At 40.6% G+C, this 27363-nt stretch overlaps 1 protein-coding gene across 1 annotated transcript in view; it reads right to left on the bottom strand.

Annotated features, from left to right (window-relative positions):
- The window catches only part of MEI4 (meiotic double-stranded break formation protein 4), a 194375-nt gene extending 172293 nt beyond the window's left edge, over positions 1–22082 (bottom strand). The window contains exon 1 of the mRNA XM_024757445.1: positions 21851–22082. Coding sequence (XP_024613213.1) covers positions 21851–22082 — 232 coding nt within the window. The remainder of the gene's footprint in view (positions 1–21850) is intronic.
- Positions 22083–27363: the final 5281 nt, after the last annotated feature.

Raw genomic sequence — 27363 nt, 5'->3', positions numbered from 1 at the left:
ATAGACTTGAGAACACAAGGAGGGGGAAGCTTAAGCTGGGATGAAGTGAGAGGTGAGAGAGTGGCATGGATATATATACACTACCAAATGTAAAATAGATAGCTAGTGGGAAGCAGCCACATAGCACAGGGAGATCAGCTCGGTGCTTTGTGACCACCTAGAGGGGTGGGATAGGGAGGGTGGGAGGGAGACGCGAGAGAGAGGAGATACGGGGATATATGTATATGTACAGCTGATTCACTTTGTTATACAGCAGAAACTAACCATTGTAAAGCAGTTATACTCCAATAAAGGTTTTTTTAATGTGTTTTTTTAACCAACTTTCAGTTACCTGTAGTCCTCCAGCCCCTAAACATGTACCTGAATTTTTACATTTACTGTATCACACCTGAACAAGCACAGCAAAAAGTCTCTTATTTTAATTCACCTTCCAATGTTGTCACCTTCAATCCCACTCTCTAAATTACATCCATCTTATTAGGTGCTGAACGACTTCTGAGTCTGCAATTGCAGGCTTTGCCTGGATGTGGCCGTTGATCTGCCTAATATAGAGCCAAGCACATTGCTGTCTAACTGACGTGCACCTGTTCAGATCAAACAGACAGAGACCTCAGCCAGGAAACTGCTACAGGGATGCTCCAAGTCCGAGCTGCATCTATGGAGATAAGGCCTTCCTCTGACTAGGATATCTCTGAAAGCCTGCCTCAGATAGGCTATTGGTTCTGGTTTCAAGATTTTATTGTATTTGTCAGTTTCCATCTGACATATCAAAACCAGTCTGTGAAATCTAGACTTTATTAAGAAGCTATCAAAAACTTACTGGGCAAGAAGATATCATTTCTTTTCCCTAAAACCTTGCTGACAATCTCGGATACTAAGGAAACTGCTTTTGATGAAATAGAAGGAAGAAAAACCCCACAAAATTCAGGCAATTTTTCTAGGATCACTTAAAATATAGTTTTATTTATACCCATAATGGGCAATACTACCTTCCAATGCCCCCTTCTTATTTACTTCAGAATCAGTAACAGTTCAATCCTTCCCCAGGTAACTGCTAAACATGTATCTTCAAATAACTCAGGCTTCTCCCAGGAAATAATCTCATAGTCCTAGGATACACAAAACATTCATAAAATCCCCTTTAATCTTCAGTTCTGATGACTAAAGATAACGTTTCTCCCTAGGGAAGATGATTATAATACGAGCCATAAAACACACCAGTCCTCCTACTAGTGCCTTTCAGAGCCTTGATGTATGTACTTATCGTCCCCCAGGTTTTGGGAGTCCCCATAAATTCTGTTGACCCAGGTGGGGGGACTCTGATCCAAGACCCTCACTGACCCTGCAGGGCTCAGAAATCAGCACTCACATCTGAGACATCCTCTCTCCCTTTCACATGGAGACGTGACTCCACCAGGACTCTGACAATGGATCTTGCTGGTACCAAAAAGACATTTTTAAATGTTGGTTCATTAAATACATGTTTCCTTTCCCTCTCAAAATGCAAAATATTTTTGACCTCATAATCAACTAAATCAATAAACAGCATATACATGTATCACTGTTATCACTGTTAAAGAAAAAGTTCTTTCTTCAAACCACCAAATTTCAAAACGTTGAATCCAACTCTTTTTCTTCTCTCCCTACAGCCAGTTATTTGATAAGCTGTATTATTTTTGTTTGTTTCAAAATGCATCACTTTGCCCCTTTTCATTCCCTGTTCCAGCATCCTAGGCCATGCTCTTCTTATTTCGTGCTTAGAACACTACCATCTTCTCCTATCAGGCTTTCCTGCCTTCAGTATAGTTTCTCCCTCTCTCCTGCAATCAATACCTTGCTGCTGGACTAACTCCAGTCCGAGTGCATAACTTTTAATGTCTCCTCATTATGGAAAATAAAGCCGGAACTTCATAAAAGCAATCATATATTCTGGTCCTGGACACACCACATCCACACCACGGGATGTTCTTTTCTTCCTGGGCTGAAGTTCTACGTGTCCTTCAAGGCTCACTCACATGCTCTCTCTTCCCTTAAGTGTTTCCTAATCACATTATACCAGTTACTTTTCTATTATTATTCACGAAACTCATTGCCTACTGCATGTGGATGGGTTTTTCATATATATTCTACTTCTCTAGGCAAAGATGCTACTGAACAAAGGACCTCCTGGTCACTTGAATAAACGGACAGTCAACAGTTTCCACCTTGCTTGACCTCTCACCTCATACATTTCCTCATTCTCAAATTACTCTCTTCATTTGGTTTATGTGATATTAACTTCAGATTTTTTCAAAACTAATTAGCCTCTTTTCTATTTGCCAACTGCTGTGGTTTGAATGTTCACGTCTCCTCCAAAATTCATAGGTTGAAATCCTAAGCCCCAGTGTGCTGGTTTAGGAAGTGGGATCTTTGGGAGGTGATTAGGTCATGTGGGTGTAGCCCTCATGAGTGGGATCAGTGCCCTTACAGAGAGGCCCCGGAGAGGTCCCTCAGCCCTTCCACCATGTGAGGACACAGCGAGAAGGTGCTGCCTATAAACCAGGCAGCAAGCCCACAGCAGACACCAAATCTGCTGGTGCCTTAATTTGGGACTTCTGAGCCTCCAGAAGTGTGAGAAATCAACGCCCACTGTTTATGAGCCACCCAGTCTGTGGTATTTTTGTTATAACAGCCTGAAAAGTCTAAGACACCCACTTTTACTCTCACCATTGTTCTTCATCCCAGCTGACGCCAAGCTGTTCTCCTCTGTTGCCCAGTTCACTGCAGTGCCTCTCAGTGGGTCTGTGCCCACCCAGCCTCAGCCCTCTGCAATCTGTCTCAGGCTGAAGCCCAGTGATCTTCTCCCACAATCATACTGTGTCACCCACCTGCTCAAAATACCTCAATAATGGTTTTCCAAGTATCCAACAGTGTCTCTCAGAATGGGAGTGACCTTTTTCAAACTCTTCAGGTGATTCTAATGTGCACCCAAGTTTGGAAACCACTCCTCTAACTATATTTACCTCCACCCCTCTGTGTTTTGTTTTGTTTTTATCTAGAACATTCTCCTACCCCTTATAAACCCAACTATCCTGACTAATATTCAATCTCCAGATTTTAAGTTAAATGCCTTCTCTGATGCTTAGTTCAGATCAGATTCCCCTGAAATGGGCTCCACAGGACCTGTTATTACACATTAACTGTCTTCTCTTTGTGACTGTAAACTCCAAACATCAGTCATACACTATATCATAAGCACTCAACACAGTGCCAGGCACAAGGTGGGTGGTCAGAGGTCCCTGCTAAATGGATATTATAACAGCATTACAAGAAAAGGGTTAGGAAAGCTCAGAGGTGAAAAGATTATTTCATCATGGAATCACATAAATTATCCTTTTCTTTAAAAACTCACAAGACTATCTGAAAATATGAATAACAGCCCTAGACTGACAGACAATCCAGAAATAGAAAAACACTGTAATTGGCCAATTCTGAATTTCATTTCACTGTGGAATAAAACATTTGAGGGATGACATAATAGCTCATCATATGCCTTAAGTATGTGAGCTAATTATAGGCTTGTTACAAAGACCAAGAGTCATTCACATGCCACTGTCTGGAGACACACGCATTTTCAGAGCTAACATTCTTTTTTTAAGTACAGTCTATCTGCCAGTAAAGTCCCAAATGACCACTCTGTAAGAACATACGGATATGGCCAAAAGTCACATACTTAATTCTGTAGAGTCTGTTCCCTAGTATAAGGAGACAAGGTAAAAATAGCCTTAATTCTGATAAAAGAGGCATAACCAGAGAGAGCTCAAATAGTCAATTATTACACTGTCAATTATGGTTAAAATTTATTCTTTGGTAAAAAGGAAAGCTCAAAGTCAGTTTTCTGCAGACACCTTGTTGCTAACCAAGCAGAACTCATTTCCACTGCTCTTTACTATTGTGATCTTCCTGAAGATAAAGCTCACTCCCAGGAGTTCTGGCTTCCATAACTTGAAAGGCTGAGTTATAAAGCAGTACAGCACGGCTTCAGTCTTACAGTTCATCCACCCATCACTCATTGTAAAAATCAGTGGTCTAGGAAATTAAATAAACTTGACCAAAAGTGCAGCACAATCTCTTGCCATTAAAAAAATGAAATGAACACACATTTTTCAGGGAGAAAATAAACCAAACGACGTATATCCTGTCTTGCCAGATCAGAGGATTTCACAGAGCTTATACTGTATTCAATTTAATTCATCAGATATGTGTTGGGTGCCACTATGTAAAGGCACTAGAATAAGGCGTGAGAGGACTCAAAGGGTAAAGAAGGCAAGGCCTCCTACCATCAGGGAATGAGAAAAAGGCAGGCCAAGAACAAGCTCTTCCACAGGCAAAAATGCATCATTGTCAAACTGAGGTCCATGTGATGCTACAGGAACCTGAAGGAATCAGTTCTGACCAGGGAGACGCCAGAAAGACCTCATGTGGTATGAGTGTCAAGGGATCACAGAGCTTTCCCCAGGGAGTCTTTTGCAGAAGGAAGGAGCATGGAGGAAGGGCACAGAGGTAGGTGCGTGGGCAAGGGCTGTGTGAAGGTAGAGCTGGAGCAGAGGGAACGAAGAGGCACGTAGAGACGGGCACGTGGGGCTGAGAAAGAATTCTGGGTTCACGGCAGGAAAGGACCTGAATTACATCTGTTCCTACACAATGGAACACTATCACTGCTTAAAAACTGATCTTAACTGTGCGTTAGGAAAAACTGCAGAGGCAAAATGGGTGGTAGATGACCTCCAGGGTGCTCCTACAACGTTCAAGGAGAAATAATGTTTTCAGAAAAGACAGAACTCACAGGGCTCCTTGTGGAAGGAGCACACTGAAAATTATATGATTGAGAAATGAGAACAAAAGAATAGAAACGAGATTAGAATTTTTAATAACAATATAGAGACAGGGCAGAGAATGAAAATCCAGTTCCATTAATATAACTCCCAAAATAATGAGACAGGGTAACAGCTAAATTCCTACAGAATGTTCTAAAGAGTTTACTTACTCCTAACAGAATCAGACTTCCAGGCCTGCAGCACATCAAGGAGCTTCCACTTCTGCTACCGGACCAAACTGAAAACATGGCAATGATGCCAATCATTCAATTTTACTACTGGAAAAAAGAAAACTTACACACACCCTTAAACCTTTGTTCTTTCCTTTCTCACCGGAATAACCTGCTAAAAAGCTAGATTCAGGTCTTTGCAAGACAGAATTAAACAATAAAAGTCTCAAGTCAGAAAACAAAACACAAAAAACAAGAAACTTAAGTTCTTCTGCTGTTAAGGAATCAATGACAATTCCCATCAGACCATCAAGCCGAGGAAGAAAACTAGTATTTGTTTTCTGTCTACGTGTCAAGAAGCTTGGGACCAAGCGCTCCCCATTAAACCTCACCACTGCCCATCACTATCCCCCTCCTCATTTTACAGAGGAGGAAAGTGAGACTCACAGAAGGACAGTGAGTTGTCTAAAGGAACTTAGCCAATGTCGGTAGAACTGAGACTCAACCCAGATTCCTCTAATTCCCAAATCCATGCTCTTTCCAGTAAGCTCTCCACCTCCAGAATTTGTCCTCAGCAACCTTCCCCCCATCAATAATACCTCCTCTTCCTGTGCTGGTTCTTTTTTCATTCATTTATGTATGTTCATTCTTAAATTAATCACTGAGCACCTACTGGGTACTAGACTTGCATGATGACCACTCATTAGTGTATTCAGGTGTTTTACACTAAGCATGGTGCTCTAGGCATTGCCCTTTTCCTCATTCAAACATGTCAGAGTGGATGTTAAAATCACATCATTTCCACCTGCTTACAAGATGCCTTCTGGTAAACATAAATCCATGATATTCAAGCCACAAAAAGTCGGTGTCTACTACCTTCCAGTAAATATTGAAGATTTTAGCTAGTTGGGGGGGAAAAGCATTTACTTCAGAACTATCTGGAAGATAACATCTTAATTAATTAATTTTCGTAGCTGAGAATTCTTGGTAAAATTGTTCACAGCATTAAAAGCAGAATGTATGAATTAAGACCATGCTGCCACAACGTTTTTAGTGTAATTTTAATTAAAGCATTATGTAGTTGTGTGCATATATATATTAAGTACTTATTAATTAAATAGTTATTTATGAATCATACAATAGGCAACATCTCTGCACCAACTGGTATAGGGTTTCTCAGTAATATACCACAGTATTGCTAAGACTTCACCTCCAAATGTTAGTCAAAGGGAGGAATAATACTTGATTCTTTCCTAAGAGGTATCTTAACTCATCATGAACTGCAGAGTATTACTGCTCATTCAAGGACCCTGAACAGTACAGTAATTACAGCAATAACCTAAGAAGAGCATTTTAAAAGCATACCACAGATTGTTCAATAAGCCGTATACTAAAGTGAACAAATAATACTGGAGAAAGAGCAGAAGTACAAGTATTCCCTAATTTAAAAATGATATGCCTGTGATATTGCTTTTGGAGCTAGAAGAAGCTGTCTACTACTACTGCTCTCTGCCCTTACAGAATAAAGAAAGAGGAGATTGAAAAAAAATGCCATGTCATTTAATAGTTGCTCACCATCCACACCAAAGAGCTTGTGAACCCCACCAAGGGCCCAACTCCAATCCTAGTCAGGTCACCAGCACATCCAAACACACACACAGGCAACTGGACAGCCCTTCCCCAGCTGCCTACACACCCACCATCCCCTCCGCCGGTATAACCCATGCTCCCAAATATCTCATAATTACGGTAAATTAGTGTGGATTAAGTCTATCACCAGGTAACTCCCGCAAAGGGCCAATATCAGTGTGTTCTACTCTTTCTAGTCAATAACTGCAGCATTCTACAGAGAATATGCCAAGAAAACAGGGGCATTAAAATTACATGGGATTAGTAATGAAAACTGGAAATAAGGGCATTTGGGTTGAACACAGAAAATAAAAGTTGGCCTTAAAGCAGTGTTTCTCAATCTTGGCTGCACTTCAGAATAACATAGGGATAGTGAAAGAATAAGGATACCTCAGTCCAACCCCTAGAGATTCTGACCTCATCCGTCTGTGGCGCAACCCAGGCGTCAAGATATTTTCACAGCTCCCTGGGGATTTGAATGCAGGGGCAGGATTTAAGTCACTACCGGGAACTCTGGCCTGATGTCTACCAGCTCTGAAGAGGAAAAGCCTTTCAGAAAGTCACTTCAAAATAAAAACAAATTTTAAAACTGTACATTGCACATCTGATTAAACATACTTTACTTTTTTACACAGACCTGTGGGTACAAAACGCCTAGGTGCATGTGGCATTTGCTGTCTATAAGGGAAGTGAGCAGCTAAGTTTGTCATCACTGTGTTCACCATCACAGATGCCTGTGCACGGACTCAGTGCTTCTTTAAAGAGAAGCTTCGGAAGGCCTGGAAAAGTACAGCTCACTGAGGCCCAGAGCCCTCCGGGCCACCTCCTCTGTCTCCCTCACACCATCAGACATGAGAGAGCTGCGTGACCACACAGAACAGCCACCAGCATGGACTTGGCCTACTTTGGACCAACTCCTGCTTGGAAATTACAGATATGAAGAGACGCTCTGTGGTTCACAGGGGAAAAACGAATCTGATCAGGATGAACACTTCATAAAATACACAGATAGAAATAACTGCAGAGTTATTAAAGGCATAATGATCAACAAAATTAGATATTAAATATGCAAAATGCCATCTTATCTCTATGACCTGGGTTGAAGAATAATGTCATTCTAACAAAAATATTATTTTAGAGAAAGAATGGACAAATTACTCCCTCTTGCAAGAGCACCAGAATCACAACTAACTGCTGAACAATCATCGAAAGGAAGACACTGGAACTCACCAAAAAAGACACCCCACATCCAAAGACAAAGGAGAAGCCACAATGAGACGGTAGGAGGGGCGCAATCGCAGTAAAATCAAATCCCATAACTGCTGGGTGGGTGACTCACAGACTGGAGAACACTTAGACCACAGAAGTCCACCTACAGGAGTGAAGGTTCTGAGCCCCACGTCAGGCTTCCCAACCTGGGGGTCTGGCAACGGGAGGAGGAATTCCAAGAGATTCAGACTCTGAAGGCTAGCAGGATTTGATTGCAGAACTACAACAGGACTGGGGGAAATGGAGACTCCACTCTTAGAGGGCACACACAAAGTAGTGTGAGCATAGGGACACAGGGGAAGGAGCAGTGACCCCAGGGGAGACTGAACCAGGCCTACCTGCTAGTGTTGGAGGGTCTTCTGCAGAGGTGAGGCATGGCTGTGTCTCACCATGAGGACAAGGACACTGGCAGCAGAAGATCTGAGAAGTACTCCTTGGCGTGAGCCCTCCCAGAGAGCCCAGGTAGGCTCCAGTGTAGGGTCGCCTCAGGCCAAACAACCAACAGGGAGGGAACCCAGCCCCTCCCGTCACAGACAAGCAGGTTAAAGTTTTACTGAGCTCTGCCCACCAAAGAAACAGTCAGCTCTACCCACCACCAGTCCCTCCCATCAGGAAACCTACACAAGCTTCTTAGATAGCCTCATCCACCAGAGGGCAGACAGCAGAAGAAGAGCTACAATCCTGCAGCCTGTTGAACAAAAACCACATTCACAGAAAGACAGACAAGACGAAAAGGCAGACAGCTATGTACCAGATGAAGGAACAAGTTAAACCGCCCCCCCCCGAAAAAACCAAATGAAGTGGAGATAGGCACCCTTCCAGAAAAAGAATTCAGAATAATGATAGTGAAGATGATCCAGGACGTCAGAAAAAGAATGGAGGCAAAGATTGAGAAGATGCAAGGACGTTTAACAAAGACGTAGAAGAATTAAAGAACAAACAAACAGAGATGAAAAATACAATAACTGAAATGAAAAATACACTAGAAGGAATTAATAGCAGTATAACTGAGGCAGAAGAATGGATAAGTGACCTGGAAGACAGAATGGTGGAATTCACTGTTGCGGAACAGAATAAAGAAAAAAGAATGAAAAGAAATGAAGACAGCCTAAGAGACCTCTGGGACAACATTAAATGCAACAACATTCGCATTATATGGGTCCCATAAGGTGAAGAGAGAGAGAAAGGACCCAAGAAAATATTTGAAGAGATTATAGTTGAAAACTTCCCTAACATGGGAAAGGAAATAACCACCCAAGTCCATGAAGTGCAGAGACTCCCAGACAGGACAAACCCAAGGAGAAACACGCAGAGACACATAGTAATCAAACTGGCAAAAATTAAAGACAAAGAAAAATTACTGAAAGCAGCAAGAGAAAAACAACAAATAACATACAAGGGAACTCCCATAAGGTTAACAGCTGATTTCTTAGCAGAAACTCTACAAGCCAGAAGGGAGTGGCATGACACATTTAAAGTGATGAAAGGGAAGAACCTAAAACAAAGATTACTCTACCTGGCAAGGATCTCATTCAGATTCACTGGAGAAATCAAACGCTTTACAGACAAGCAAAAGCTAAAAGAATTCAGCACCACCAAACCAACTCTACAACAAATGCTAAAGGAACTTCTCTAAGTGGGAAACACAAGAGAAGAAAAGGACCTACAAAAACAAACCCAAAACAATTAAGAAAATGGTAACAGGAACATACATATCAATAATTACCTTAAATGTGAATGGATTAAATGCTCCAACCAAAAGACACAGCCTTGCTGAATGGATACAATAACAAGACTCATATATATGCTGTCTACAAAAGACCCATTTCAGACATAGGGATACATACAGACTGAAAGTGAGGGGATGGAAAAACATATTCCATGCAAATGGAAATCAAAAAAAGCTGGAGTAGCAATACTCATAACAGATAAAATAGACTTTAAAATAAAGAATGTTACAAGAGACACGGAAGGACACTACATAATGATCAAGGGATCAATCCAAGAAGAAGAAACAACAATTATAAATATATATGCACCCAACATATGGGCACCTCAGTACACAAGCTATAAAAGCTATAAAATACAAAAGCTATAAAAGAAGAAATCGACAGTAACACAATAATAGTTGGGGACTTTAACACCTCACTTACACCAATGGACAGATCATCCAAAATGAAAATTAATAAGGAAACATAAGCTTTAAATGACACAACAGACCAGATAGATTTAATTGACATTTAAAGGACATTCCACCCAAAAAAGCAGATTACACTTTCTTCTCAAGTGCACACAGAACATTCTCCAGGATAGATCACATCCTGGGTCACAAATCAAACCTCAGTAAATTTTAAGAAAACTGAAATCATATCAAGCATCTTTTCTGTCCACAACGTTATGAGATTAGAAATCAATTACAGGGGAAGAAAACGTAAAACTCACAAACACATGGAGGCTAAACATTACGTTACTAAATAACCAAGAGATCACTGAAGAAATCAAAGAGGAAATCAAAAAGTATCTAGAGACAAATGACAATGAAAACAAAATGATCCAAAACCTATGGGATGCAGCAAAAGCAGTTCTAAGAGGGAACTTTATAGCAATACAATCCTACCTCAAGAAACAACAAACATCTCAAATAAACAATCTAACCTTACACCTAAAGGAACTAGAGAAGAACAAACAAAACCCAAAGTCAGTAGAAGGAAAGAAATCATAAATATCAGAGTAGAAATAAATGAAACAGAAACAAAGAAAACAATAGCAAAGATTAATAAAACTAAAAGCTGGTTCTTTGAGAAGATAAAATTGATAATCCATTAGCCAGACTCATCAAGAAAAAGAGGGAGAGGACTCAAATCAGTAAAATTAGAAATGAAAAAGGAGAAGTTACAACAGACACCGCAGAAATACAAAGCATCCTAAGAGAGTACTACAAGCAACTCTATGCCAATAAAATGGACAGCCTGGAAGAAATGGACAAATTCTTAGAAAGGTATAACCTTCCAAGACTGAACCAGGAAGACAGAAAATATGAACAGACCAATCACAAGTAATGAAATTGAATCTGTGATTAAAAATCTTCCAACAAAGGTCCAGAACCAGATGGCTTCACAGATGAATTCTATCAAACATTTAGAGAAGAACTAGCACCCATCCTTCTCAAACTCTTCCAAAAAATTGCAGAGGAAGGAATACTCTCAAACTCATTCTATAAGGCCATCATCACCCTGATACCAAAACCAGACAAAAATACTCAAAAAAAGAAAATTACAGACCAATTTCACTGATGAACACAGATGCAAAAATCCTCAACAAAATACTAGCAAACAGAATCCAACAACACATTAAAAGGACCATACACCATGATCATGTGGGATTTATCCAAGGGATGCAAGGATTCTTCAGTATACTCAAATCAATCGATGTGATACACTTTGGAAAAGAAGAAGTAAAACTGTCACTGTTTGCAGATGACATGATACTATACATACAGAATCCTAAAGATGCCACCAGAAAACTACTAGAGCTAATGGTAAAGTTGCAGGATACAAAATTAATGCACCAAAATCGTATATACCCAAAGAAAACCATAATTCAAAAAGGCACATGCACCCCAATGTTCACTGCAGCGCTATTTACAATAGCCAGGACATGGAAGCAACCTAAATGCCCATCGACAGACGAATGGATAAAGAAGATGTGGTACATATATACAGTAGAATATTACTCAGCCATAAAAAGGAACGAAATTGGGTCATTTTTAGAGACGTGTATGGACCTAGAGACTGTCATACAGAGTGAAGTATGTCAGAAAAACAAATATCGTACATTAACGCATATACGTGGAACCTAGAAAAATGGTACAGATGAACCAGTTTGCAGGGTAGAAATTGAGACACAGACGTAGAGAACAAATGTATGGACACCAAGGGGGGAAAGCAGCGGGGGTGTGGTGGTGGGATGAATTGGGAGACTAGGTTTGACATGTATACACTAATATGTATAAAATGGATAACTAATAAGAACCTGCTGTATAAAAAAATAAAGAGAATAAAATTCAAAAATTCAACAAAAAAAAACAAAGAAAATATCTCTAAAAAAAAAAAAGAATGGACAAATTATACTAAATTCCAGGGGAAGTTCTAGATATAATCTGTTACTAGAATAACAAGGGAGGGAGGAAAGATGCTTAAAGATGCTTAAATTCTACATATTCTGTTTTATTAATAAGTTAGAAAAACTCCAAATACAATCAGATGTATGTATAAGTAGAAGGATCAGAGGCATTACTTAAAGTTTTACCAGTTTCTTTTTTACCAAGTGGTTACTTTTCAAATTGATACAAAATGTTAACATTTTACTTTTTCACCAAGTGGTTACTTTTCAATTGATACAAAATGTTAACATTTTATCTGTTACATTTTACACAGAAAATCCCACCTTAGCTGGAAAATTATTTCTGCTACAAATATTTACAAGCCTAATCAGAGTCAATAATTTAAAAATCAAGCCAAGGAACGTCTTTGAAAATCGACTGCGTGTAAGATGGTATTGAGTGAAGCACCAAGGCAGGACACAAAGGCAACTTAGTCTTTGTTCTTTGTGTGACATTAATTAAAAGAGTAATGAGGAATGTTTAGAGCTGGGCGTTGAAAGCATAGGAACTAGCTTGCTCTGGCAGCAATCTTTTTCTTGTTTACGTCAAAGCACAAAACTTGGCAGACGTGGTCTGAATGAATTAAAAACACACAGGCGATATTTCTCTCTGACTCTGAGAGAAATGGGAGCGACCGAAAACAAGAAAAATTATCACACACTTACCATGAAATAACTGATAATGTGATAGGACGGGTCTGCTGGTGCCTGAGAGCAGCTCCCAGCCCCGTTGTCCCCTTTACAGCGCATACCCCAGCCAGGCACTCGTCCATAGATTTAATTTTCACAGTAACTCTAAGAAAGGCTTACAAGAAATTTAATTTTTAAAAATCACAGAAATGAGGTCTCTAAAACAGGAGATTCAACTGAAAAGACCACAGTTTAGGTGCGGTATGAGAAATATGTAATGATGCCCTTCCTCCTGAATGAGGGCTGTACCTGCATATTCCATTTAGGAATTCATTCAAGTTCATTTGATAACCAGGTTACCTGGTTCGGCCCTCAGAATCACCCAGAATACAATGTAAGTACCTGTGTTTATAGTTGTACATGTGTGACAGACTTTACTTATGACTCAGTGTTTTTTGTCTTGTGGCCTGCACCATGCTAGCATTCATTGTTGGCAATATATTTCTTTTTAGGTATGTTACATTATATTCTTTTTGAAGGATTGGTAAAATATTATCAGAATTTAAGATTTTCTACTAGTTTTTAGAATACAGTATATTGCTTCTCCTATGCAATATTTTCCCCTACAATGTATCTCTAAAATTACTTGAAATAGATATAAGAAATATTTTCCCCTGCAAAAATGGGAGCTGTCTTATACAACTGTACATATATACAGAAAATATGGCATATATTCAGGATTGCACATAGGGTGCTTATGAGGAAGAGATGAGGGAAGCAGGATGGAGGGAGGAGGAGAGGAGAGAGGGGTAAGGAGGGAAGAGAGAAGTTCTCCTAGAACAAGAATGTACAATACTCACTCCTTGTATTCCTATTATGCTTACACACATATTTCACTGAACGGTATGGAACAGTATCAAACATGGTTGTTAGAGTCATGTTCATGTTACTATTTTATATTTTTATTCATTTTCTCTAAGTTCTACTACCTGCCTCAGCTCAATCAGGCTCTAAATGAATATCTTCTCAGTTCTTTGGTGACTGAGGGTATCAGCTGGTATTAAGGAAACTTTCAGAGTCTTGCCAGCAAATCCCTTGATGTGTGACATTCGGATGGTTTGACCCCTTTTCTGGAGAGGTCTCACTATGCTCCCTGAACATATATTTCACGTTTATTTGTTTAATTCAGTGGTTTCAGTGGTTCTCAAACTTCAGTTTTCAGCAGAATCACTGGGGGGCTAGTTAAGCCACAGATGCTGGCTCTTCCGCCAAGGTTTCTGATTCAGGTCAGGGGTGAGGTCTGTAAATCTGTCACATCTCCACCTGATGCTGACACAGCTGGTCTGGGGACCACAGTTGGAGAAATACCTGTTTAAGAAAACACCTTCAAGTACTAGAAAGGCATGGTTCAAGGATCCTACGGAAATCCCACTCCATTTACCATCCATTTAACCTCAGGCAAGTTAGCCAACTTGCTTTCCTCATTCCTTTATCTATACAACCAAAGCAAGAGGTAGGGAAAGACGTAGGGAGGATTCAGACCAGAGCTGAAACAGCAGGGAAAGAAATGTGAGAATGAGACTCCAAAGGCAGTTTGAAAAAAGAAATAACACAACCAGAAGTCATTAGGAAGCAGGGGCGCTGGGTGGGCCGGGAGAGCTTTAAAGCGAAGGAACTCCTTGAAGAGCTGCCAGGAACGACTCAGAGAAACACAAATCAAGGGGCAGCGACTCCCTCCTTCAGAAGAGAGGGCGGCTCCTTTTGGGGCCCAGGGCCCGTCTCTCCCTCTCTCCGTGTGTGCTCTGTAATTCTTCTAGGTTTAGGGCCCCAAGCCACCTGGGATTCCTTTATTATCTTCCTTTTGTATCTTCCCCTTTCCTCTCCCTGCCAATTCCTTCCCACCAAAGCACCAGTGGGCTAATGTCTTTTCCATCCTAAAGAGAAAACTTTCCCTCCACCTTGCACGCCCCGCCCCCAACTGCCAACCTATCACTTCTCCTTCCTTCACAGACCAACGCCCCACCAGGGATTCCCCAGCCCCGCGGCTCCTTACCCGGGTCTTCAGACGCCACCTGGGAGCTCATCAGAAATGCACAATCTCCAGCCTACTCCCATTTACCCTCATCATCTGATCTCCTGGCTTTGATAATGGAATTGATATTATTCCATCAATTTTCCCACTCCAAACTGTAGCCCACAGCTACCTACCTGGATTCTCTTCACTGCACACTGAACTTATCCAAAAAAATAAATTTTAGGATGTTTAGGATCCAAGCATTGAATCCAAAATCCTCAAGGTACTTTCATATTTCTAACAGAATCTTGAAATTTGAAAACCAACAGCAGGGCATTCAAAAAACACAAATAAAACCGAAAAAAATTAAATATAATCCTAAATGAAAGGACTAGATGAAAATTTGCTACAGGTTAAACTATTCCAAAAATATCACAATGAGTAAAGACCTAGGAATACACAAGTACTTTGAGCAGTTTTAGCTTTTGTTCCGCAGAGGGGCCCTCAACATTGTCATTCTTTGTTTATTCTGTTCTGATTACATGACTGTGTGCCTGCACAGCTCCCTCAGAGGAAGAGCCCTGATACTCACCCTACCTGAGTCGGTTCCCTTTCCTAGGATGCTGGACCTCCCTCTCTGATTCTCCTTTCATCATTACAGGGGTTTGGTAGCTCTCCAGAAACGACAGATCAGCAAGGCCACTTTGTTCGAGGTATTAAATAACACCCACATAAACCTTTTCTAAACATATTCATTCAAAAATGTCACCAAGGAGCCCTTCCATGCCAGGTATTGTGCTAACCTAGGAGTACAGTGGTAATGAGAAAAGACACACTCCCTGAAAGCATGGAGTGTAGGCCCTACAGGGAAGACAGGCTGATTAAACCATTGTAATTTAGCTCAAAAATGCCGTAAACAGTACAGAATATCATGGGGACCCCTAGCAGGGGAATCTGATCTAGTCTAGGGAGGTAGTCAAGGAAGGCAAAAGAGATTTTAAAACTACATCAGCAGAAAAGAATACTGTAGTGTACAACTAGACCAAAAGGAGAGGGAGAACACATCCTCCAAAGAGAAATCGCGTGTGTACAAGCCTGGAGCTGACACAGAACAAGGTGGATTCAAGTAAGTGGAAGAAATTTCGCATGTCGCCGAGCAGGATGTGGAGGGCACAGTGGTGAGAGGCTGGGCTGGAGAGGGAAGCAAGTACCACACTGTGGAGAGGCTTGGAGCCCGTTTTATGGGTTGAGGACTTCATCCTAAAGTAAGTGAGAGGACCTGAGACTAGGCTGCAATATGGACTTAAACACAGCAAGGCTACAACCACAGACATGGAGTCCAGTTGGGATTTTTCAGACAAGACCTAGACAGTGGTACTGGGAATGCAGAGAAGTGGAGGGAATCCAGAGATGCACCCCAACTAGGGCATCACCTGGACATGCCCGATACCTACCTGAAACCCAGCTTAGGCTGCACCACACAGTGACATTCGGAGCCTGGTACAGGAAGAGCATGGGAGGACGGATGGCCTCCACCTGGAACAGTCCGCATGTGAGACGCCAGGCTGCCCTGCCCAGTCCCAGCCTCTGCGGCTCCCTCAGGCCTCGTCCGTGTGCCAGGACTTGTTCGGCCCTCCTGATTCCCTATCTCCACCATTCCCACCAGAGCCAGCGTCTGAGATGCTAAGGAAGGTGTTCACATTTCTAAATTATTGCTGTTACTGTTAAAGCCATTTGATACTGAGCTTTTTCAGCCTTAACTTTAATTTCTTTGCATGTTGACAGTGGTCTCTAATATCAAAAGTTTAATTCAGTTTTTATATATAATGAGTAAAGCATTTCTAACGTACAATTATAAATTTACTTTAAATTACTGTACAGACTTTCATTAGAATCCCTACTAAATTAAGGGTGTATTCTCTGATGTTTATGTACATTATGCATGTGTGCTTTAAATCAACTGCAATTTTAAGCAAATTCCCATTATTATTATATCTGACAATTTATATTATAGGAGCTCATGTGAAGAAGGAAATGCTATATATTCATAGTCTATGCTCTTTCAGCATCTGTAAAACAGGGAAGGCCCCAACATATAAATGCTGAGCTCCACAGCTGTGTCTGCAAGTCTGTTATTTGTGGTGTCTCCCCATTATGTGGTCTGGAACAGGGTGAGAAGGAAGGGAGGGGACAGAGGCTGAGTAGGCGGGGCCAGAAGAGTGGCAGCTGGGAGCCAAGACAAGCTCCGCGCAGGGTGGCGGCGATACCCAGCCCCTGCTCTGATACCTCAGCAGCACCAGTCGGCTGAGAGCCTTTGCCTGAATGCAAACTTACAGGAAATGAGAAGTGGGGTCTGGGGTAGGCAGTGCTGCAGTGATGGGAACAGCAGAGGAGGCTGGACAAACTTGAAGAGTGTCAGCAAGAAGGACGGTGAAGCTTCCACAGCCATCTGGTTGTGCTGGTTGCTCCCCAGGACCCCAAACTGACAAGAGCTGAGTTCAACCTAAACTCATGGTGCTGCCCTGCCCACCACGCTCCCCAGCTCCAAGCCCGTGATAACTGAGCCCCAGATTCAATGAGTATTTACTAAATAAACAGACAAATCGATGAGTTAATTTGGTTTGATCTTCTTGTACGTTTTAACTTTAGCTAGTTGCTCATCCAGTAACCTATGTATCATTTAGGAAGATACTGAGTGCCTATGTTGTAGGGGAAAAAGCATATGCCTGACAGGACATCCATCTCTGTCCCTCCTGTAAATGCCAAAGCACTGTGCAAGTCTCACAGCAACCGTCCAGATCCCACCAGCACATTCACACACACACTCAAAGCTTAGATCTAAGTCTGCTCACTGAAGTCCTAGGCCAGTCTTCCCACTAACAAGGCCCTGTGCCTGCCGTCACATCCCTTTCAAACCCTGGTCAACATTTAAGAACAACCACTAATGTCTTCCTGGCCAACCTCTATGCTCTGTGTCTCCCTCAACTACCTACTCAGACCCCACCTAAATGCTCGCAACATTATAAGGCCATCATTTAACAGGAAGCTGTTCTAGATAAGAGAACACTTTTCTCTCTCTCTCTCTCTCATTTTCTCTCCTATAAATCAAGAAGATTCTTGGGGAAAAAAAGCTCTCTAATTTATTCATTATCCCCACCACTTCCCCACTCTTTAAGTTAGGATGTGTTCAGTTACAAGGAAGAGAATTATGTGAATAACAGTGGCTTAAACCATTATTTATCTTTTAAAACAAAATTCCTAATAAAGTAATCCCAGAGTTGCTTTGGCTGGTCAGCAATGACAAGAAGGACCAAGGCTCCTCTCACCCTCCTGCTTATCATCCTTACCCTGTTGACACTAATTTTTCAATATTGCCACATGGTTGTAAAACGGCTACCGCAGTTCCAGGCATCACATCTTCATGTGGCAGTGCCCATACAGGAAGCAAGTGGTTGAGGTAAAAACATCTTAAAATTCCTACCTTTCACAAGCCTCAATCGCTTTATACAATGAGGTGAATCTTTACCAAAGGCTCTAAAGATTCCCCTTTAGCTTCCACTGCCCAACCACAGAATAATACTGGCAAAACAAGTCTAAGCCTTTCATAGATTAACCCACTAGGCATGGGCACATGTCTGTCAAAACAAAATTGGAGTGTTTTAGTAAAGAAGAAGGAAGCTGGCTATTGAGTAGACAGCTAACCTGTCTGTCACACATCACCCAGAAGACTTTAAGAAGTGTGACACCAGATGTCTGGGCTTCTTTCATCCATCCATCCTCCCTCCCTCCCTCCCTCCCTCCCTTCCTCTAATAAGAAGCATTTAGGTAAAATTAAAATGTGGCATAATTCCAAGAGCAAGTTCTATTTATCCCTTCTCTATATAGTCTAGCCCCTTAACAAATACAATAAAGAAGAATATTTCCCTTTAAGAAACTACAGAAAAATAAATCAGAATAAAGAAATAGCTGAGTTCCTGAAATGCTGTATAAACCATATCATACTTCCTTATTTGTTTACTTTGCCATTTCAGCTCTGCTTTATCTAATTCTGGGTTGTTCGGTTGCTTCAATGGATAGCTAATGCTGTAGATTAAGTTCCCCAGCCTCTCAATCCGTCAGGAAGGATTCCATTCACCATTTTTTGAGGGCCTGTAGTCTCTGAACACTGGAGAACATCCATGTGTAAAGAAACACATAATATAAATACACAAAATATAAATACGCCTATAAAATAGTTTGATTTTCAGCGATGGAGTTTTCTTAGAGCAAGGCGTGTCAGTCTTTCAAGTCATACATCTTTAAAAATCAACTGTGTTCCTCCTTTATTTTCCTATCAATCTAATAGCCCCCCTTTCTTAGGTTTTTTTTTTTCCTTTCCCCTTTAATACTGACTCTATTTATCTGAATCTATCCATTTATTCCTCATTTTTCAAGTTTAAGCTAACAGATGGAGAGTCAGACTACTTCCAAACATCTGCACTGAAACGCTTTACCTGCAACTCTCGCTGCGAGTAAAAGAGATTTTAATTACATGATATTTGAGAATTCCTCTCACAGGCACTGTAAGTGAAAGATTTCAGTGTAAAAACAAGTCATCCTGGAGGCTCTCACCGTTAGGTCCACTCACGTCCCAAACAAATCCCACACCCCACACCGCATCGGTGTTGTAAACAGACCCTTGACGGTAAACAACAGCTCTGACACCATGGATGCTTATGATATTCACAGTTCAATATTACTGGGAATTTTTACATGTGTGCCATTATATCAGTCATATGACTGCACAAAAAAAGTTAAAAATAATTATGTTTGCCATTCGCAGATATTCTCAAAGAGGCCATTGCCTAGAAAGACGAGAGAGACTAAAATGTGGCTATAAATCATGTAACACTGTTTCTGCTCACACAGTGATGAGATTTAGTAACACCATGGGTATCGGGTTAGCAGGGTTTGCCTGAACCTAGCAAGTACCCTACTACCACCCATGGCAGGCACCAGTCCGCTACACCTGCACATCCTAATATGACAGTCACAGTCTTTCCAACGGCTCCTTTCCCTCTGCGCACCCCGCAGTGTTGGAACCTGCAGCCTCCCTGTCAAAGCTGCACCCTCCCTGTAGTCTCATCCACAGTGATAACTTCACTATCACTTAAATACCAAGAAATCCTTACTGTCAGTCTATGTTTCCAGTCTGCTCACCCCCTTTGAGATTTAGGACCATACTTCTACCTTCCTTCTAGGTAATGCCTATATACTCAGGGATATGTTCAGAACACTCTCAGACAGACCTGTTATCCTATAAGCTTTTTTCTGTGTTCGCTATCTGGAGTCAAAGCATCGCAATCAATTTAATGAACAAGAACTAGAAACCTCAATTATCCTACACGCCTCCAGCTCCCTTAAAACCCCCTCTTAACTCATTCACAAACTTCTGAAGTTTCTACTCTGAAACTGTGCATTTTGGTTCTCCCTATCACAGATCTAGTTCAACACATCACCCTTCACGTGGGCTTGGTAAACCCTTTTAGAAGCTGCCTCCTTGCCTCCAACCACTGCCACAGCCAAAGCATCCTCTATGCTCCACTTCATTTGACAATATGGATTGAGCACCTTCTGTGAGGCAGGCTTTGGGGTGGGTCTTGAGTAGAGAGTGGTGAGCAAATCAAAGACTCTCTCCTCAGCAAACCCAAACTCAAGTCAAAGAGATCAAACAGCAACCAAGTAAGCAAACAGATACATAACCCATAGGGGGGTGTTTGGGTAAAAAATAACTGTGAGTGGTTCTATACCTGTAGTGATCACTGAGCAGGGGTCACTTAGAGTAAGACCTCTAGGAAGGGAAGAGGCAGCCACACGTCAGAGAGACGAGCACAGCAAAGCTCCGAGGCGAGAAGAGCCTGCACAGGCTGGAAGGAAGCCCAGGGACACTGGAGCTGTGTGCAGAGCGGGAGGGTATATTCGTGCAGGGGAGCAGAAGTGAAATCACCGTGGCGTCAGGAGCCACAGCCACAAGAGGGAATCTAGTGCTAGGCACTACGGGAAGTCAGGGAAAGGTTTTAGGCAAAGGAGTAACACGATCTGATTTACATTTTCAAATAACCGGCAGAATTACATTTCATAATCACAATGTGAGGGTCAGTCCTGTGAGTTAAAAAGGTGAACGGCTCCTGACGAAGGAGGTGCCCGTGTGCTCTGGTTTGTCCTAGCGGGTCCTGGTCTTCCCTGCTGTCCTCGTGTCATTATTACAGTCCCCCTTTCACGCTCTCTCACGGGTTCTATGGAGATCACACGTTGTTTGGCCAACTCATTGATAAGGAACATTCCTCAGGCTGACATCCAAAGCCCTTCTGAGCGTGGTCCCGACTCACCTCTCTGCCTCTCCCTGTCAGATCTCTACCTTACGGTGTTCTGGGCTCTGGGATGTCCCACTGGCCATGGTGAACGGGGCATATATTCTCCCCGCTGCCCAGCTCACGCTCCTGCCTCTTGCTGCAGGCTCTGACCACCTCACTATTATGGACAGACCCGCGAGGGCCAAACCTGAGAAGCCCTTCCAGAAACCAGGCAGAATGAATGGCTTCCTGCTCTGCTCTGCACTTTGTCACTGACTCTATGGTAACGGTCATCACAACTGGGCTAATTATCTATATATAGGTCTTTTTTCCCCGCTGGAATGGTAGGTACTTCATGGTAAGGGCAGCACCTCTCTCTATGTGTTTTTGAGTCCTCATCACCCACTGCATGCCTGGTCCAGAGCTGGTACTTGATACGGAGCTGCTGGATGAATTATGTAATACAAAAGCAACATAAAATACAGAGTAAAATAATATGGATGAGTGAGATTTTTAAATTAATTTCTCCAGTAAACGTAAAGTATTATTATTGCCTTTGCATCTAGACAATTTATTCTCCAACTTCATCCCCATGTGTAATGCAGCCCCATCGATTAGAAAGTGACAATAAGTTTTTCATGAATGATTAGAAATAAAAAATCTTTATAGGGTAAGAAGAAGAAGTCTAATTTTAGGAAACTAAACAACAGTGTCTTGGTAACAAATTTCTAAATAACTGTGACGCTGAAATAAAACAGACTGATACATCCCCAGGTTTCATCCACTCACCACTCTCAAATGATCCTGAACAAATCCTGCTCAGAAGTTGTTTTTGACGTAATTGCAGAACTTCAGCTTCCAAGGCTTTGACTTTTGCTCTCCACTTTGATTCCTGCCCAGACACCGTCCTTGCAAGATGCTCTGTGTATTCTCTGCTGCTTTTGTCTGCTGGTTTTGAGTGGATAATTGCCAAGGCCAGAGCCAGCTTTGAAGTTCTCAAATACCATGCTTGATCATCCATCCTGGCTTTTGTCCCTATCATGTAATGAGAAAAAAAAGTTACAGAAATTCCTTGCAGTACATTTCATTTGCTCAAAATTGATTTTGCAGAATAACACTAGTAAGTTTACAACTTGAAACCAAGTGGCAGAAAAATTTCTCAGGAACTGAAGACAGTTTGAAAAAAACACGCAGAAGAGAAATGCAAACACATGCACATTAAGTGTATTAAGATTCAAAACAGTGGGTGAGGATAATCTGACAATTTCTTGGAATTCAAAAAAACACAAATTAATTCATTTAGTGGTTTCTAACCAGAGACACACATTGAAATCTCTGAGGGAGCTTTTTTTTTTTTTAACATCTTTATTGGGGTATAATTGCTTTACAATGGTGTGTTAGTTTCTGCTTTATAACAAAGTGAATCAGTTATACATATACGTATGTTCTCATATCTCTTCCCTCTTGTGTCTCCCTCCCTCCTGAGGGAGCTTTTTAATATATATACCTGGTCTCATCCCTCCAAAATTCTGACTCGGCAAATCTGGGGTAGGACTGAGGTTTTATATCTTACAAAGAGTTCACTGTGTAATCAGAATCACTAAATTATATCCTTCGTTTAAATGTAAGCCCTTCTACTCCTCTAATCCACCCTAAGTCTTGAAGTCAGTGCCCCCCAATCCTGAATTCCTTAGTGAACGTTTACCCACTATTCCTGCTTCTCACCAAGCCCCTCTAATCTATATTTAGAACAATCTTTCAAATATTTGCATCATTTTAGCTATGACTCTGCTCTGACTCTACACCTCCAAAGCTTTCCAATTGCCACCGTGAGGATACTTTTCCAAACCAACACTGTACCACAGTCTGACAATTATGAGGACAACATGACACTACGTTCATTGGTTTAATACAAATGAAGTATAAGGCCCTGTGGACCTCCGCCATGCTTTACTGAATTTAGGGGCTTTGCACATAAAACATGCTACATAAACATTTTTAATGAATGGTTAAAAAGTACAATGGTGCAGAAAATTCAGGACTTTTAGTTGCCACATCTACATACTAACATAATTTCAAATTCCACACTCCCACCTTCATTTCCTTCAGTTTCTCAAGGCTATTTCTCCACCATGGCTGGATCACAGTCATACAAATAGATGTACACAGCCCAAGGTCATTCCCATTCACTTCTCTGCTCATGAATTTTCCGCAATTATGATGCCCTGACAGTCTTACAGCTGCCAAGGCCCTGTGTGCACCTTTCAAAGAACAGCTTGAAAGGCTGCATATCCAATCTTACCAGATGTATTCCCACCCTCTACAATGAGTACCTATCTGATATCCTATAAATTTTCCTGAAAATATACAATCTAACAGGTAGCATAATGCTGTTTTATTATAATCAGAGATGAACACAAGAATGCGTGTACAATATGTTCATTACAGGATTATTTATAATATTTAAAACTGGGACCAACAACCATTTCAGTAAATAATCATACACCATACAAATGATAATTACATATCCATTAAATACTGAATTTTCAGAGATATTTTTATTAGCATGGGAAAGTGTTAATGACGTGCTGAGGGGAAAGACAGTGAGTTCATGAAATTATATGTAGAACCCAATCATGTACAAAAATTAAGTAGGACTTCCCTCTACTGGAGAATTATCACTGATTTTTTTCTCATATTTCTCTAAATTTTCCTGATTTTCTGCATTGAATATATATCTACTATAATCAGAAAAAAATTTATAAAAAATGGATTTCTAAAAGCAAAATACAGCTGCCATTTCCCCAACTTTCGCAGCTGGAGAATACACCAAGGACTAGATACTGTTAAGATGGACAACCAATAAGAGTTACAGCTCCACTTATTTTAGCTGTCACAGCACCCCTTTCACTTGGCTGGCTCATCCTCCATCTGTTGTGTCGGCATGGGAAGCAGGAGAACCCACCTCTCAGCGCTCCACAAAGGCAAGCTGTGCAGAAAGCGCACAGGGACGGATGTCTCTCCCTAAGGAAGGTTAACACGTATATACAACAGTACTGAGAGAAGATAACAAAGGTAATAGTAATTAATAATAAGTGACCTATTTAAAGTGTTTCTGTTAGAAAAGAATCTGACATTCAATTATGAATGGTGGGAATCTTGGCTAAAAAAAAAAAAGAAAACAGTTTATTAGCATAAGAGGACAAACTTCTCTGATAATAAAACACAGCAAACTCCCTGTCATTTTGCGGAAATATTTAATTAACTGATTCAAGAAAGCTGATTAATTAAATGTTCTGATTTTTAAGTCATCATATATGATTTGTTAATAGTCTTAAAACCATGCTGAGTATCAGTGAATGGAAAAAAAGATCGCATTATAAAGTCCTTCCGGATCAAAAATATCCCAGGGTCACGTTTCTGAACATTAATCAGAAAGAAATGTATCATAAGTAAACAGAATACGACTGCTAACAGACATCTCTGGTGCAGACTCTATGGTATAAATCACACTCAAAACACACACAGAACCACAACCTACACCCAAACAGAGCAAGCTTTTAAGCTCCTTCCTCATATTTGTTTTTTTTTTTGTACATGTGTATTATAAATATACGCCTTCTTTATTTTAGGATAGCATTCCTATCCTCAAAGTACCATTTGCAAGGTGAAGATAATTCTATTTCCCCTAAAATTTCATGGAGAAAAAGATGAGCTTCCTAGATATATCCTCTGTTTAACTGAGAAAAAAAATCAGAAGTAACTTTCAGAAAGACTTTTGTAAATTCAATTTATGCTCAAATAATTATACTAAATAATTAAAATGAACATTTAATGTTCCTCAATAAGGTATTTAGTGTCTTTGAATTCTTAATAGCTTAAAATATAAAATTTTAACAGTCTTTTTAGAATAGTGCATTTGATCAAATGGGCTTTCTTTTTCTTGCATTTGGGAACAGTCCTCACCATAACAAAGTTCCCCACTGGGCTACTGAAAACTCTAGTCATTTTCCCTCTGTCCTCTACTCTACTCTCCTTCAGGCATGCGTGCAGAAACAGCTACTCAGCAAACAGTATTTTAGCAATTTTTATCTACCCTATTTCTGCTACCCTCATTTTCCCCTACTGAACTTAAATTTGTTATCAACTAACCAATTCTCTGTACTGTCAAAACTATTTGAAATTATAATCCTGAATTCTGAAGTTAGTTCATCTCCAAGATCATTGACGAAAATTCTATGAAGAGCCCCAGATCACTCATATATAAGAGGAATGGAAGTTTAAATTAGATAACCATTCAGGAAAATATTTTCCTAATATGTACCAAACACCTTCAAAACATTTATCCCCCTTTGGCCCAGCAATACAAGCCCTAAGATTTTATCTTAAAGAAATGACCAGAACTACAACAAAACTTTATGCAGATAGATGGTCTTACAGGATTACTTATAACTACTGAACAAAAAACCAAAACCAAAACAAAACAAAATAAAACCTGTCACCAGCTTCAACATCTAACAATCGAAATGTATCAATTAAATTGTCACATATTATACAACTTAATTGAAAATGTTTCTGAAAACATTTAAAAGTATGGGAAAATATTTCCCACATGATGTTAACTACAGATGCTAATGTTAACTACTGAATGCAAAACCACAATGAGATAACACCTCACACCTGTCAGAACATCTATCATGAAAAAGAACACAACAAATGTTGGCAAGGATGTGGAAAAAAGGGAATCCTTGTACACTGTTGGTGGAACTGTAAATTGGTGCAGCCACTATGGAACAGTATGGAGGTTTCTCGAAAAACTAAAATAGAACTATCGTTATGACCCAGCAATTCCACTCCTGGGTATATATCTAAAAACAAAAACGATAATTCAAAAAGATACATGCACCCCAACGTTTATAGCAGCATTGTTTACAATAGCCAAGATATATGGAAAGCGACCTATGTGTCCATCAACAGATGAATGGTTAATGAAGATGTGGTACATATATATACAATGGAATACTACTCGGCCATAAAAAAGAATGAAATTTTGCCATTTGCAGCAACATGGATGGACTTGGAGGGTATTATGCTAAGTGAAGTTAAGTCAGACAGAGAAAGACAAATACTGCATGACATCACTCATGTGTAATCTAAAAAAATACAACAAACTAGTAAATATAACAAAAAAGAAGCAGATTCACAGATATAGAGAACAAACTACTGGTTACCAGTTGGGCGGAGGGGCAGTATAAGGGTAGGAGAGTGGGAGGTACACACTATTGGGTGTAAGATCGGCTCAAGGATGTATTGTACAACACAGGGAATAGAGCCAATATTTTGTAGTAACTGTAAATGGAGTGTAATGTTTAAAAACTGTATAAAAATAAATAAATTTTTAAGAAGTTAAAAAAAATAGTAAATGCAATAAAATCAGAAAAAAAATGAAATAATCACACATTAAACATGCTCAGAAATGTTTAACTGTCCAAGTGCTTTCAGAACTGAGGAAACACAGCCAACGGAATGAGAATTCTGCCTCCTAGGTTTTCTAGTCTCCCTTCCTGATCAGCCTTCACCAAGTTCTACTAATGAAACCAAGTCCCCCTAAAGCGGAGTTCCCTTACCGAGTTTATTACTAATCTCTCTATCCAAATCCTTATTCCCTTTCTTGTCCCCTCTGACCTCCGTCCTGTGCTAACTGAACACTAATCAACCAGAGTCAGATGACTAAGATTGCTGCTGCCCATAACAGCGTTAATGTCCTAAAATTGCTCTAACAGTTATCATCATTAACGTACAAACTCAGGTTGTTTCTCCTAACAGGCCCCTAAGCCGTGGACCACCTGGCCAGAGAATAATAAACCAGAGTCATCCTGACCCCTGAAACTATGATTAAGGACTAAGAAATATCACAGCAATGTCACAAAACAATGATTAATCCCTGCACCTTTGTTCTTTGCCTTTAAAACATCCCTAACTCAAAGACCAAGCTAAAGTGGATCTGAGGCTTGTCTCCCATTCCCTTGCCTGGTGCCCTGCAATAAATGCTGCGCTTTCCTTCACAACCTGGGGTCAGTAGACTGGCTTTGCTGCACATCGGGTGAGTGGACCCAACTTCGGTTCGATAACACTTAGCCTGTGGACTTCAGATCTTTCCAGGTCCATAGGAGATGCATGTCCTTTCGTTAGATGTGTTTTGTGTTCCTTCTAATTCAAAATACACAGTGGATTTTGGAGGTAGTGGGGGCAGAAAAACTTTCCAGTGTGACTAAGCAGCAAGCTACTAGCCACTGTATCCC

Source organism: Neophocaena asiaeorientalis, unplaced genomic scaffold, assembly GCF_003031525.2.
Source record: "Neophocaena asiaeorientalis asiaeorientalis breed wild unplaced genomic scaffold, Neophocaena_asiaeorientalis_V1.1 scaffold253, whole genome shotgun sequence".
Taxonomy (NCBI): Eukaryota; Metazoa; Chordata; class Mammalia; order Artiodactyla; family Phocoenidae; genus Neophocaena; species Neophocaena asiaeorientalis.
This window is presented reverse-complemented; position numbering and strand designations above follow the sequence as displayed.